Source organism: Sus scrofa, chromosome 15 (genome assembly GCF_000003025.6).
Source record: "Sus scrofa isolate TJ Tabasco breed Duroc chromosome 15, Sscrofa11.1, whole genome shotgun sequence".
In the NCBI taxonomy this organism is placed as follows: Eukaryota; Metazoa; Chordata; class Mammalia; order Artiodactyla; family Suidae; genus Sus; species Sus scrofa.
The window spans coordinates 66302605-66318373 of record NC_010457.5 but is presented as its reverse complement, the minus strand read 5'-3'; the positions used below and the strand labels follow the sequence as shown (position 1 = coordinate 66318373).

The window sequence follows — 15769 nt, the reverse complement described above, 5'->3', positions numbered from 1 at the left end:
ATCTGCATTACTGTTTATATCCACTCTTAATTCCTTCATATTCACTATTAATTCCTTCAGTATTTTCACTGTCTCCTTTTTGAACTCAGTGTCTACTAGGCTGCAGAGTTCTGTTTCATTGTTTGCTCCATCAGGTGAATCGTCCTGTTCTTTTAACTGGGAATGTTTCCTGAGCTTCTTCATCTTGCTTATATTTTTATTTTTCTGTGAGTTTAGGTAAACCAAACTGTAGTCTTGGAGGGCTATTTCTATGCAAGAGCACCCCTTTGTATTTTGTGGGGCATTACTATTTATTTTTGGCATGGGAGTTTGGATATTTGCTGTCTCTTTCTTTGGTGTGAGCAGGCTATTATCCCCAGGGTGCTGAGCGTGTTTCTAGAGAGAAGGAAGCAGTGGGTAGAGCTAGTAGTCAGTGCCTGGTAGCTGGGGTCTTGACAGTAGCAAGGACCTGAAGGAAGGTGGCACAAGCTACTCCTAGTTTCAGAGCCCTGGGACATGTTAATGAGCCTTAGGCAGATTTAGGCAGTGCCCAGAGCATTTGGCAGTGGCAAAGGCATGGTGTGTGAGTTCCCAGGGGAGCGAGAGCAACAAGAGGTAGTGTTTGATTGCAGTGCCCTCCTATGAGGTGATTAGAGCCACAAGTGGTGCCTGTTCAGGACCCTTAGTGGTAGCAGGCCATGCCCACCTCCAGAGTCAGTGATAACTATGGTAGTTTGCCCTTGCCACCTGCAGACCACACAAGAAGCACCCTGTCTCACTTAGCCCACACAGGAAGTGGTAAACAAGCTGCTCGTGATTGCAGGATCCTGGGAAGTGACAGAGATCAAGCTTGTGGGCACTGCCCAGAGCATTCAGCAGTGGCAGCATCTGTGCCAGTGTGCTTCTAGGGGTGCAAGAGCAACAACAGGTGGCGTTTGGTCACAGTGCTCTCCTCTGTGTACCCTTAAGGTAATGGGGGCTCCAGGTGGTGCTTGTTCTCGGACCCCTAGTGGTGGCAGGCCATGCCCACCTCTGGAGTCGGTGATAATTGTGGTGATTTGCCCCCGTGACCTGCAGACCATGCAAGAAGCACCTCGTCATGCTTAGCCCCCACATGAGGTGCTAAACCAGCTGCTTCTAGTTGTAAGTTCCTGGGAAGGGACAGTAATCAAGCATCTGGACACTGCCCAGAGCATTTTGCAGTGGCAGCAGCTGGGTGGGTGTGCTCCCAGAGGAGTGAGAGCAACAACAGTTGGTGTTCTGTCGCAATGTTCTCCTCTGTGTTGCCCTCTGAGGTGGTTGAGGCTGCAAGTGGTTCTTATTCAGGGATCCCCAGTGGCAGTGGGCCATGCCCACCTCTGGAGTCAGTGATAACTGCAGTGGTTTGCCCCCACCAACTGCAGACCACACAGGAAGCACCCCATCCCACTCAGCCCACACAGGAGGTGCTGCACCAACTGTTCCTGGTTGTAGGGTTTTGGGAAGGGACAGTGATCAAGCTTCTGGGCACCACCCAGAGTGTTTGGCAGTGGCAGCTGCAAGGCAGGTGTGTTCCCAGGGGTATGAGAGCCACAATGTATGGTGCTTGGTTGCAGTGCCCTTTTTTTTTTTTTTTTTTTTTAACCAACCCCAGAGGTGACTAGGGCTGCAAGGGGAGCCCACTCACAGCTCCCCAGTGGTGGCAGGCCATGCCTCTCTCCGGCCTCTGAGAAGACTGTTGCAATCTGCCCCTGCCATCTGTAGATCACCAAGAGGCACCACGTCACACTTAGCCCCACACTGTCCCCAGCCCACACAAGGGGTGCCCAGCCACCCACAGCCTGTACGAAAAGCTCCCAGTCTCCCTCAGCCCAAGCAAGTGGCTTCTTGCCACCCGTAGCCTGCACCAGATCCGCCCCGCCATCTGAGAGCCCGTGCATACGTGCATGGGGAGATTCCTATGGTGGTCCACTCCTCCTCTTTTTGCCCTCCTCAACTATGCCGCCTTGCTTCTCCTGCCAGCCCAGACCTTCTCCCTGGTTCTCTCTGCTGTGGTGTTCCACTCTCCAGCCCATAGCACACTGCTGCCCAACCTGTGGCACACAGCTCCTTAGCCCCTCAGGCTGTACCCACACAGCCAACCCCAGTCCTCTTCCCGGGACTGACCTCCGGAGCCTAAGCCTCAGTGCCCAGCCTCCACCCAAGTGTCTCAGGCTTGGTGTCCGGGTGGGTGGTTCAGATGATCTGTGTGGCTCTACTTTGCCCTCCTCAGTGCAGCTGCTATGCTTTTCTTCTCGACTTTGAGGTCCCTCCATCTCGGCTGATCTCCCTGTCAGTTACGTGGCTTCCCAGGGTGTGGGTTCCTTTTCTCCTTCACAACTCCCTCTCAAGAATGCTAGTCCCATCCTGATTCCTTTTTTCTCTCTCTCTCACTCTTTTTTTCTTTTGTTCTACCCAGTTATGTCGAGTTTCTTGCCCTTTTTGGAGGTTTAAGTTCTTCTGCCAGCATTCAGTAGATGTTCTATGTGAGTCATTTTACATGTAGATGTGTTTTTTTGATGTGTTTGTGGGAGAAGGTGAGTGCGATGTCTTACTCCTCTGCCATCTTCATCCGCCTCCCCATTGTGTTTTTCATATTCACCTTTGTGGCCTGGGAGAGGAGTAGGAAAAGCTGATGAAGAGAGTGAGTAAGATCTGCATTGAGTGGAAGGTGGCAGCCATAGTATAAATTAAGATAATTTAAATTAAATCTTCTAAGAATCTTCCTCAAGGCCCAAGAACACCTTTCATGGGAAAAGGATACACCCTTGGCTAGATGGAATCAGGCAGAGTGCTTCCAATAAAACTTGCAAAGGGATATGAGAAACCAGAATAGCTCTTCCTCTTCTGGTTACCTCATCTCATCCTGAGAAAAAAAAGAAACAAGAATAGCGTAGAAAATATTTATTCTTCAATCTGAAGTACTTAGAGGTATAAAAACAAGCATCAGATAAGGGAAAATTAACCCACTTATATTGAAACAATACAAGTTCTTGATAGGGCTGTCCATGCCAAGCATACATAATTAGAAAAGAAGTGTCAAAGGCAACCATGCCAAAGTATTAAAGTAGCAAATGTTATATATATGTGTGTTTGTGTGTGTGTGTGTGTATACCTATCTACAGAAAGTAATAGCTTTTAAAGCATAGTAAAAGAGCCTGTTCTCCCTGCTTTCTTTCTTGCTTTCCTCAGCACTTCCCATGCATTCTCCACAGAGCAGCAGAGTGATCTTTTCAGAAAATGAATCAGATTATATCTTAACACCATTGAGTGGCTTCTCATTGCAATTGTAATAAAGTCTACATTCTTCACTATGACACATCAAACCCATATGCCCTGACCTCTGCCAACCCCTTCAACTTTACATCATAAATCTTGTACCTTATATACTATGTTCAAGTCATTTTTGTCTTTTTATTATTCCTAAGCAAAGGGTCTTTACTATTATTTTTTTCCATCAAATATTCAAGTATTTCTTATTGTTCAGTCAGAGATCATATGTTAACTTGTCAAAGAGGCCTTCCCAGAACACCTAATTTTGCCATACTTGTTAATGGTCTGTTTTATCCCAGACCATAAGATCTGTGAAGACAGCAATCTTGCCTGTCTTGTCTACCATCATATTGCCAGTGATTACAGCCAGGTGTATAGGTAGGTGCTTAGAAAATTGTAGTTGAATGAATGAATGAGTTAAGTGAAAGTGGCAGTGAAAGTGCTAAGAGAACAAAGTAAGAATAAAGCAAAACCATTAAAGAAAGAATACATTATTATGTATTCTGTCTATATAATTCTCTTTATATAATAATAAAATTATTTTATTCTAGGTGGTTTTCTTTTTTTCTTTCAGTTAAACACTTAAGGAACCATTACTTAAAATAACAGTACAATAACTATGTCACAAATATCCTTTATCAGAATGCTTGAGAATGCAAAGTAGCTCAAAATATCCTATTTCATGTATAAAAACTTCATACTATGCCAGGTACAAATTTATAAACACTTTGCTCATATTAGCTGAAATGCTTGAGAAAACTCTGAATTCTTAAAATGTTGTTAACAACCTCTAATAACTATAGACCTGTAAACAGGATTAAATAAATTTACCAACTACTCAGATTAAAATTGTGTTCCTCTATTGAATGATAGCTTCCTAAAATACTATTGTGTACACAGCATTAAATTAGATACTGTGGGAAAAACAAAAAAATATTAAAGATCCTTTTTATCATATCAAAGAGATAAAACTTTACAGTATAAACAGTTAAGCAGTGGAGTTCCACAGTGGCTCAGCAGGTTAAGGATCCAGCATTGTCACTGCAGCAACCTGGGTTGGATCCCTGGCCCTGGAACTTCCACATGATGCTGGTGCAGCCAAAAAAAAAAAAAAAAAAAATCAAGCAGTGACTAGGTATATATTTTACAGGTAATTTTTCACCAAATCTTTTACATAAATTTGTTCTTCAGTGAATGTTAACAAGATATTTCTATATGTACTTGTACATTTCTTCATTATTACTTCATGTGTATAAGGTGTAACTAGTATTATGCCAATAATGGGCACATCTTGCCTTCATATTCTGCTCAGTTGCAATTTTTTTGTTATTAACTACTAAAGACAAATTTTATCATAAAGATAAAGCCATATGATACTTAGGCAGGGCCAGCTAAAAGTTTGGAAATGGACTATGTAACCCTTGATTCTAAATTTTAATACCTTTAGAGATTCAATTACTAGGTTGCAAAGAAAAAAATAGGATAAACAAAAATGCAGATTTTATGGGTAATGTTTAAAGAATTATGAGGTTAAAAATTAATTGCTTTCACCTTGTTAATTAAAAATCTCCTATAACATCTGAGATTATTTCAAGAAACTCCCCATAGTCATCAAAGTAGAAAAGTAACAGAACACCATTTTTATGTTTCTTTGTGTACACTAACTACACTGATTTACATTCTGATTTAACTTAATATATTTTTCACTAAAATCTTCTAAAATTTATATTGGTTCTCTAACTTAGAAATCTAATTTCTAGTTTTCCCTTTATATAAATCTGTGATTAGTGAGATTATTCAGACATATAAATTACCTTACTTATTAAATTTATGATATCATAATTTATAATACTTTTATAATGTAATGTAGGAAAGAAAAGTGCTTAGCCACATGAATAAAAAAGGTTTATTTTCCACTATATTCAAGTTGTATGAAATATATGTGCTTTCAATATTAATAATCACTAGAAACTTAGGTTGGTTTAAGCAGTGTGACAAAGTAGCTCAAAATATCCTATTTCATGTATAAAAACTTCATACTATGCCAGGTACAAATTTATAAACACTTTGCTCATATTAGCTGAAAAATCAACCATAGTTATTACAACAGAGTCTTTTGTATATCTCTCCAAGGATCAGTAAAGTACAAAAGGTTGTTAAGCATGCATCTATTACAAAATGACTTTGTCAGCACTTTAGGAAATAAAAACATAAAATAGAAGAGAATAGTTCAGGTTTCAGAAGTCATGTAAAAACTAATTGAAAGCAGAAAAAAAATGTATAACCCTCTCAATGATTCAAGTCATGAGAATATTTTATAATCCTACATTTATATTAATCATTACTTAGTGAAAAATAAAAAGTAGAATTGCCCACATAGACAGTTTTGTTTAAACAGATCCATTTTTCAGTTGAAGACAAAGTAAGTATACTTACATGACATACTTGTATGTTGTACTTTACATAATGTACTTCAGTTTTAAAATTAAATTGTCTTAAAAAACATGTAAGGGATTTTATATTAACGATGCAATAAAATATTGAATGTCACATAACAAAGTCATTTTTGAAAAGAATTGTTATCACTGTAACTTAGATATGTTAAAATCTCTGACTCAAGAATTATTAACAATTTTGAGTTTAATTTAGGAGACATTTGTGCAATAGTAGCTGCTTTAGCAGTATTTAATGATACTTAATCTAATGTAAGCACAGACTTTTGTGTAATTCTTTGGTGGATTTTACGAAAATGTGATAACCAGAAGGTTTTATTCTTTTTAAATAGTACTTTGTACCTGTAAAATATAATAAAATATAACATAAATGAAATATAAATTTTATTAAAATTTTAAAATAAGAATTTATTTTGTCATGTGATTCATAACTTTTTCATTTATTTAAACTTAATTTTTATTACATTTTAATTTTAAAAGTAGGCCTTTTAAAAAAATCACCCTGATTGTTCTACTCTACTCAATATGTAATATAAAATAATATCATTTTTGTTTTTTATATGTTTTCTGTAAATGGCTTAAGTTATTAATCTTTTTTTTTTAATTTTTTTTTATTTTCCCACTGTACAGCAAGGGGGTCAGGTTATCCTTACATGTATACATTACAATTACATTTTTTCCCCCACCCTTTCTTCTGTTGGAACATGAGTATCTAGACAAAGTTCTCAATGCTATTCAGCAGGATCTCCTTGTAAATCTATTCTGAGTTATTAATCTTATTAACACTTTTATTCTTCTTGCACCCTGAGGTAAATCTGTGCCTCCTAAATAATATTTATGTCTTTGAAGTTTAAGTACAAGTTGCTGTCAAAAGAAATGTATTCTCCTAATTATGCCCAGAGCAAACACTTAAGAGACCCAATAGAATCGTAACATACAAAAAACAAAAAACAAAAAAAACAGGCATCTTTGCAACATGGTCTCTTAAAAATGGCCTCGTTTTTCAGTCTGATTAGTTGTAAAACTTTACAATAACAAGTCCTCCTACCATAGTCATTGTTTAGTTTTTAAACTTCCACAATTCTAAAACAGAGTATATTCATATCATATATTTGTTTTGCTATAAGATTTCTGTAAGTACTTTCATTTATGCTTTTACAGTCCCTAAAATAATCTTTTTATGTGAGTAAAAAAACCCTGCTTTTAAAAATTTCACCCTATGTATCTTAGGCTGTTTAGTGTAATCTAAATGTAATGCATTCGCTATTAAAAAGTATTTCAACTTTGAGATGAAATTTAATTGACTTCTTAGCCAAGATATTAGTAATATTTTGATACAGAAAATTTTATTACTACAATTAAGATGATAAAGAAGATGTTTTATTTTAAACAACATATGTTCCAGGAATCCACATTTATAAAGCTTCTACATCTTGAAAACTGGGCAAGGAAAGGGAGAGCCGGGAATGAAGGCCAAGTATAGTCAATCTAAAATATAGTCAAGAAGAGCCATATTTCATAGACATTTTTAGGCAGTCTTAAGTTACTGCCTTGAAATTTAAACAGTGTGGCACTTGTAGATTTAATCATTCAGCAGACTAACAAATGCTTTGATAACTTTTACATGTTAAGACACATTGAATATGTCCATTATGGACATAGTTTAACTGGTATAATTGGAAAAAAGAACAACAGACCAGTGGGAGAGGAAAGTTGAATTGATACAGGCTTGAGTGTCGGAGAGAATGATAAAATCATTAAAATCTCTCGTGAAGTTTTCTGGCAAACTATATTGCTGGGAATTGAATAGGTCCGAAAAGAGGCGGGTGAATGAGTTTGTTCTTTTGACCTCTAGAAGCTCACACCACAGTGGGAGAGATCAACTTTAAACAAATAATTGTCACTTGGTGCAATAAATGCTATAATAAGTTATGTGGAAGCACGAAAAGGGAAATATTAAAATCCCTGAACTTGTTGTGGGAAAAATAAAAACACAGGTTTTATTTTTGTATAAAGCAGGAGGGGCTATGCATTCCAGGCAGAGGGGATGACATGTACACAGGTACAGTGTTGTGACTAAACAGAGCCTATGGGGTCAGAGAGGAGGAAGTTGCAAAGAGGGGGTTAGTCAGTTTTAACCTTGTGTACACACCTCTCTTGGCTTTGTTGCTTCTCCTCCTCCCCTTCTCCTTCCCCTTTCTCCTCCTTTTCTTCTTTCTCCTCCTCCTTCTCTTGGTGATTAGTGTTAGCATTCAAGCAATGCCGCAAACTCATTACAATGTCTCCTCAACACTGGTATATCACACAATGTGACAAGTGTGGGAAATTCACTGCGAATCATGAGCTAGTAGACCAGAACTTGTGTGGGGCTAGTTTGTGACTGTCCTTATATGCCATTTTAAATATTAGTTGATCGTTGAGAGGATCCTAGAAGCTCTGGTTCTTTGAGAGTCACTTTGTACCAGAATCATAGAATTTATATTAGCTCTATATAATTCAATAGCATTCACTAAATAAATTAGCAAATAAACTTGTTCAGTTTAGAGACCCAATGTTTCCTTTCAAGTATCCCCTCAAGGGAGTAGATGCTGGTATTTAAGTAATAAATGTCCTGCAAATTTCTAAGGTGTCTTGAAAATCTCCATTTTATTCTAAAAATTGATATCATTTTATATTCTATCCTGTGTTATGGCCATGCTTTTTTTTTTTTTTTTTTTTTTGGTCATTTTGCCTTTTCTAGGGCCGCTCCCACGGCATATCGAGGTTCCCAGGCTAGGGGTCCAATTGGAGCTGTAACCGCCAGCCTGCGCCAGAGCCTCAGCAACGTGGGATCCGAGCTGCATCTGCGACCTACACCATAGCTCACGGCAACGCCAGATCCTTAACCCACTGAACAAGGCCAGGGATCGAACCCGCAACCTCATGGTTCCTAGTTGGATTCGTCAACCACTGCACCACGATGGGAACTCTTGGCCATGCTTTTTAAATTGGCAAAATACTGCATATCACTAAGTAAAGGTGATATCCAAGAATATAAGGCACATTTATCTCATGGCATTAAATGCACTCTACTTACTGTCTGCGTATCGTTGAAGTATCTGTGTACCCCGAGATGGCCGCTAATGTGAAGTTGGCACAGTAAAAAGAGCATTAGTCATGTAGATAGATCCTTTCGCTCTTTTTAAAATAACTATTTTAGACAAAAAGACAAAAAAAAAAAAAAAAAAGTTTGGAGTTCCCGTCGTGGCGCAGTGGTTAACGAATCCGACTAGGAACCATGTGGTTGCGGGTTCGGTCCCTGCCCTTGCTCAGCGGGTTAACGATCCGGCGTTGCCGTGAGCTGTGGTGTAGGTTGCAGACGCGGCTCGGATCCCGCGTTGCTGTGGCTCTGGCGTAGGCCGGTGGCTACAGCTCCGATTCAACCCCTAGCCTGGGAACCTCCATATGCCGTGGGAGCGGCCCAAGAAATAGCAACAACAACAACAACAACAACAAAAGACAAAAAGACAAAAAGACAAAAAAAAAAAAAAAAAAAAAAAACTATTTTAACAGTTCTTAGTAAATAGTAGAGCAGTCACAATTACTGTATAACTATTATTTAAAACATCATTAAAAATTCTGGATTATTCCTATATAGTAGAAAAATTTATACCAGCTAGTTTGGAATTTATGGGACATTTAACATATTTTTTCTTTTTTTAATGATTTTTATTTTTTCCATTATAGCTGGTTTACACTGTTCTATCAATTTTCTACTATACAGCAAAGTGACCCAGTCACACATGCATATATACATTCTTTTTCTCACATTATCCTCCATCATGCTCCATCATAAATGTTAACACATTTTTTTCTATTGGTGATTGTAATTCATTATTCTGGTAAGTGACCAAGAAGTTTGTCTTCTCTTTGGAAAAGCAGCATTTCATGTGTTTAAAAATTAAAGATCCAGAGTTCCCATCGTGGCTGAACAGAAGCGAATTTGACTAGCATCCATGAGGACACAGGTTCGATCCCTGGCCTCGCTCAGTGGATTAAGGATCCAGTGTTGCCATGAGCTGTGGTGTAGGTTGTAGATGTGGCTTAGATCATGCATTGCTGTGACTGTGGCATAGGCCAGCAGCTACAGCTCTGATTTGACCCCTGGCCTGGGAACCTCCATATGCCCCAGGTCTGGCCCTAAAATAATAATAATGATTTTTTTAAAAAAAGAGAGAGACCAAGAAAAACATTAATAAGAAACTAGAAAATATAAAAAAGATTAACATCCAATTCTAGAAAACAATATTGTTCTACCAATGATAATTTGATTTAGAAATCTGTATTATGGGAATGTTACATGTTAATTGTGTATATTTCATGTTATTAGACTTTCAGAACCTGCTTTTAGTTTATAATTGATAAGACTAATTGTATGACATTTTTGATATCAATAACTTCATGTAAAAGTTTTTTATCATTCCCCTCCTAAATGTCTGCATAAATCAGTAACCCAGAAATTTAGAGGCAGTATAAAAATGAATAATAATTTAAGCATATTCTATAAAAAGGTGCACATATCTCGACCTCAATATTTCACAATGTATAAAAATACTGAAACCAATATAATAAGTCAGTTATACTTTGATTTTAAAGAATTGTTTTGAGGTATAATAAAGTAATGACACTAGTATTAGAGAAATCATTTGACTTTCTCCAACAGAATGTCATCCCTTGCAACAGGGAAATAGGAAATTATTTCCATATTGTTGCCATTACCTGCAATATTTTAATGCTTTTAGAATTGACTTCGGAACCCATTTTACATTCTTTTAAATGTTATTTATAGTGGTAAATAATATTTTTATTTCATCACAAGTGTATATCTTAAGACTACCTCATTCACTTTGAAAGAACTGCTTTTGCAAATTCAAACATATTGCTTCCACTTTCATGCTGTAAATCTCTTCTTGCTTCCAGGAGCTACATAAAAATTTTTGTCAATATTAGTTAACTTAGTTTTATAAATATTTAGTAGCCCATGTGCATTTTCTGTATTTGTTTTTATAAATGGGTATTTTATTCTCATAACATGAGAAAGGATTAAATTAATTTTGAATAACAAAATAATCTAGGTTAAATCTCATATTGATATTTTGTACATGTATATATATACATACAGTCATAAGATGATGAAATTTGAAATTCAAAAGGTGAAAATACTGAAAAACAAAGTAAGCCATTTTTTTCTGTGTAATTCCAAGTCTATTCTTAAATCTCCTAAATGAATTTTATTCATGGAATTACACTTTGAACATTTTAAAAATTCTAACTAGGGATTTTTCAAACACATGCAATGATTAATGAGAATATGTGACTATGGTTTTCTTTTTAAGGAAAAAGAACGTTTGAAGCAAGAAAAACGTGATGAGAAAAGATTAAATAAAGAGCGTAAACTAGAGCAACGAAGGTTAGAATTAGAAATGGCGAAGGAGCTAAAGAAGCCTAATGAAGACATGTGCTTAGCAGACCAAAAGGTAATTCACATAATTCATTAATTTTTTTTAATTAATGAAATGATCACATAATTCGTTAATTTTTTCTGTGTTCTCACCTGATTCCTTCTCCAGAGCTGCCATTATGAAGGCCTTGCCTTTTTAGCTAGAGAGGTAGATTCCCAAGTCTAGGTCAATCTGTCTCTCCGGAATGGCCACCAGCAAACCTCTCTAGAGCCCTGTGTTGATAGTTGCAATTTTTACTATGTAAATGGAACACTGCCAACCTTTTTAATTTAAGTAGAAAGACTGCAGAAATCTCCAAAAATGAGTTATGGAAGTTCATAGGATTTCTATGTTTCATTTGGCTCTTCCCAGGCATGTAGGTACAGAAAGATCTAACTCCTCCGCATGCCTCTATAGACATTTAAATATGTAGGCTTTATAGTCTCTGACCTCCTTCAATGCTTTAGTGATGGTAGCTAACTATTGAGTATGTTAACTACAGGCCAGCCACTATGCCAAGTGCTTTAAATCCATTTTCTCATTTAATCTTCACCACAATCCTATAGAATTGATATTTATGCCCATTAACAGAAAACTTGAGACACAGAGAGGTTAAGGAACTTACACAAGATTATACAGCAAATACAGCAACTTGGATTTAAGCCCCGGTTTGTTAAACTCCAGAGCTCATACTGTTTATGTCCTGAAAGCCAAGAAATGTGTCCAACCAAAGTACCCCATGTGTGTTTTCTCTTCCATCATGCTTCACAGATTTGTAATGTTGCTAAAATACATAAAAGTAATGACTTGGAAAGAGCAAAATCATCTTGATGACTGGCATGATTTCACATGCTTATGAGTAGAAATCAATTGTGTTTGACTATAGTTAAGAAGATATTCCTATCATCTCTGTAATAGTCTCAATAATAGTTGTTATACTTGGTCAGTAGCATCTATATTTACTTACATTCATCTAATATATAAATAGTAATTGTCTCTTGATTCTGCAAACTCTTTTCTAAAGTGCTTAAAGCAAACTTTTAGCACCCAAGTGGAAAATTTAATTATATTAATATTCTATTTATTTACTTAGATAAATGCTTTTAAATAAAATGAAATTATGCATACTGGTTTTAGTCAATTGGATTTTTAAATTTCCTAAGCACAAAATGGATATCTTGGTTAATTAACACAATTAATAAGCTCATAGTGAGTAATTTTTTTAAAATCCTAAGTGAGCTTTTTACTTGCTAATCCTAAATGATCATTTTTTTAATCCTAAGTGATCCCAAGTGATATTTTATTTTTAAGTCCGTATGCACTATAGCAAATATATGTAAAATATATGTAAGTCCAATTTAAGCCTGACTTTTGTTACCTTTGTTACATAAATTTTTAGAATCATATGGAAATGAGTATGTCTAATATGGTTCAGACTCAGAATTAAATGTTTTCATATGTAACAGAAGATTTGTATAGTATCAGCTATTATCCATAGTTCTGTGTTTCCACATATTATTAGTAGAAAAGGTCTTTGGTTAGTTATTAGGTGCAGAGTGGAAGAAGCTGTTTTTTGTTTGTTTGTTTGTTTGTTTTTGTCTTTTGTCTTTTTGAGGGCCGCACTTGCGGCATATGGAGGTTCCCAAGCTAGGGGTCTAATTGGAGCTGTAGCTGATAGCCTACACCACAGCCACAGCAACACCAGATCCGAGCCGCGTCTGCAACCTACACCACAGCTCACGGCAACACCAGATCCTTAACCCACCTTAACCCACTGAGCGAGGCCAGGAATCGAACCCACAACCTCATGGTTCCTAGTCGGATTCATTTCCTCTGCGCCACAACGGGAACTCCAGGAAGCTGTTTTGAGCAAGAACCAATTCAGATAAATAGAAATATTTATAAGCCATATTTTTTCCCAATCAGAATTGAAAGTATTATTATTGAATCCCCATCATGGACAAAAATGTTTTTAATTTAGATTATCTATTTCTTTTTTTTTAATGTCCATGATAACTGATAGTATAATTTAGTCATTAAAATGTTAATATGTGAGCATATTTGAGAAGTAGAAAAAGAGGCAACTTTCTTTCTTTTTTTTTTTTTTTTTTTTTTTTTGCTATTTCTTGGGCCGCTCCTGCGGCATATGGAGGTTCCCAGGCTAGGGGTTGAATCGGAGCTGTAGCCACCGGCCTACGCCAGAGCCACAGCAACGCGGGATCCGAGCCACGTCTGCAACCTACACCACAGCTCACAGCAACGCCGGAACGTCAACCCACTGAGCAAGGGCAGGGACCGAACCCGCAACCTCATGGTTCCTTGTTGGATTCGTTAACCACTGCGTCACGACGGGAACTCCCAACTTTCTAATTGTAGTACAGAATTGATATAGGCAGGAAATCAAAAGACTGATAAGTTGGAATACTACTGGATTCTTATTATGGGCATGGTTTCTGATTATGTGCACTGAGTAATTTATCTGCATTCATTAGCTAAAGATGGTACCACTCTCTCCGACCTTAGTTTCTGAGCTTCCAAAAGGGTGTGAATTATAAATCAGTGTCCATCATTAGAAGAAGCTATTGCACATGCCCTACTAGGTATGTTCATGTTAAAGTACTTTTGAGCTATTTATTTCTTATGTTATTTAATTTTTGCTCCAGTTATATAACCCATGCTTTGTCAATATGCAAGCTAAAATTAACATTGTCTTTTGTAGAGATCTAAGTTCATGCTGAGTTCAAATAAAGAATTTGTGTGTGTGTGTGTTTGTAAGGCCATACCTGCGGCACATGGAGGTTCCCAGGCTAGGGATCAACTCAGAGCTGCAGCTGCCAGTCTACACCACAGCCACAGCAACACAGGATTTGAGCCAAGTCGGCCACCTACAGCACAGGTCACAGCAACACTGGATCCCCGACCCACTGAGCAAGGCCAGGGATTGAACCTGTATCTTCATGGATACTAGTCAGATTTGTTTCCGCTGAGCCACGATGGGAACTCCCAACCAAAATTTATTGATCGTTACTTGTATTCAGGATTCTATGCTTCCTACCATGGGATTACAGAAATGCCCCCAGGGAATTTAAAATCCAGAGGAAAAACTACTGGTATAATACAAGAGGAAGGAAGCAACTTATTTTACTTCATGAAATACTAAATCATGGCTTTTAAAATTATTTTTTCTTTCTTTATTTTATTTCATTTTCAGCCTTTGCCAGAGTTGCCCCGTATTCCAGGACTTGTTCTCTCTGGAAGTACATTTTCAGACTGTCTCATGGTGGTGCAGTTCTTACGAAACTTTGGTAAAGTTTTGGGCTTTGATGTGAATATTGATGTTCCAAACCTGAGTGTTCTTCAAGAGGGATTGCTAAATATAGGGGACAGCATGGGTGAAGTACAAGACTTGCTTGTGAGGCTCCTCTCAGCTGCTGTATGTGATCCAGGTCTAATTACAGGATACAAGGTAAAAAAAAACAAAATATAATTTTTTAAAATTTGTACTCTCAGTGCATTAATAGCTGGCTTGAGCATATTAACAGAAGATTTGTGTAGACTGGTCCAGTTTTTTCTACATAACATCTCGGAAAGTTAAAGGTAGATTTTGCTTTACATAAAAACTGGTACAAACTTAGAAAAAGCTGGTTCAGGAAGTTCCCATCGTGGCTCAGCAGTTAACGAACCCAACTAGAATCCATGAGGACGCAAGTTCGATCCCTGGCATTGCTCAGTGGGTTAAGGATCTGGCATTGCTGTGAGCTTTGATGTAGGTTGCAGACCCGGCTCAGATCCTGAGTTGCTGTGGCTGTGGTGTAGTCCAACGGCTACAGCTCTGATTCGACCCATAGCCTGTGAACTTCCATATGCCATGGGTGTGGCCTTAAAAGACAAAGAGACAAAAAAAAAAAAAAAGAAGAAGAAAAAAAACCTGGTTCATAAAGCCTAAGGAATGTAAATCATTCCCACATTACTTTTTTCTTGTGGCTTTTGGCAAAAACTAAACTGGTTTAAGGAAATACCCCAGTGATATTCATTGAAACAGAGAATTCATAATTCATAAAGCCATGAGAACTTATGTATGCCTTCTGAAATTATACTGTGTTCTCTCTGAATTGCTGTGATTAACTTGAGGCTAACTGATCAAGGCACCTACAGAGACTCTGTACTGCTAAGTGGATACTCAATAAGTTCAAATTTATTTTAATTCCAATTAAGATACACATTACAGTCAGCTTTGCTCTAGATAATATTATAGAGAGAGAAGCTTCCAAATGCACCCATTACTTTTTCCTCCATCTCCCTATTCATTCAGCATACCAGGCGATAAAATCCATGATGCCATAGAGCAAGAAAACACAGTAATAGTACTCCTCAACCTCTCCGCCACCTCTATTGATAGATAAAGCCTGGAAAAGCTTGGGATAGTTTATGCAGTCAAGGGAGGGATGATAGAACTATTTTTTCCCACCAGTTGTGCTCACCTAACTTTTAACCAAGGTTTTGAAGAAGGAACAGAAAGATTACAAGTACCTGAAAACTTGTCTATCACCTGTTGACTATTTTATC

The 15769-nt window shown here is 37.4% G+C and overlaps 1 protein-coding gene across 1 annotated transcript in view; it reads left to right on the top strand.

Annotated features, from left to right (window-relative positions):
* The window catches only part of BAZ2B (bromodomain adjacent to zinc finger domain 2B), a 156374-nt gene that overhangs the window by 92888 nt on the left and 47717 nt on the right, over positions 1 to 15769 (top strand). Inside the window, 2 exon segments of the mRNA XM_021074758.1 lie at positions 11099 to 11239; positions 14415 to 14669. Coding sequence (XP_020930417.1) covers positions 11099 to 11239; positions 14415 to 14669 — 396 coding nt within the window.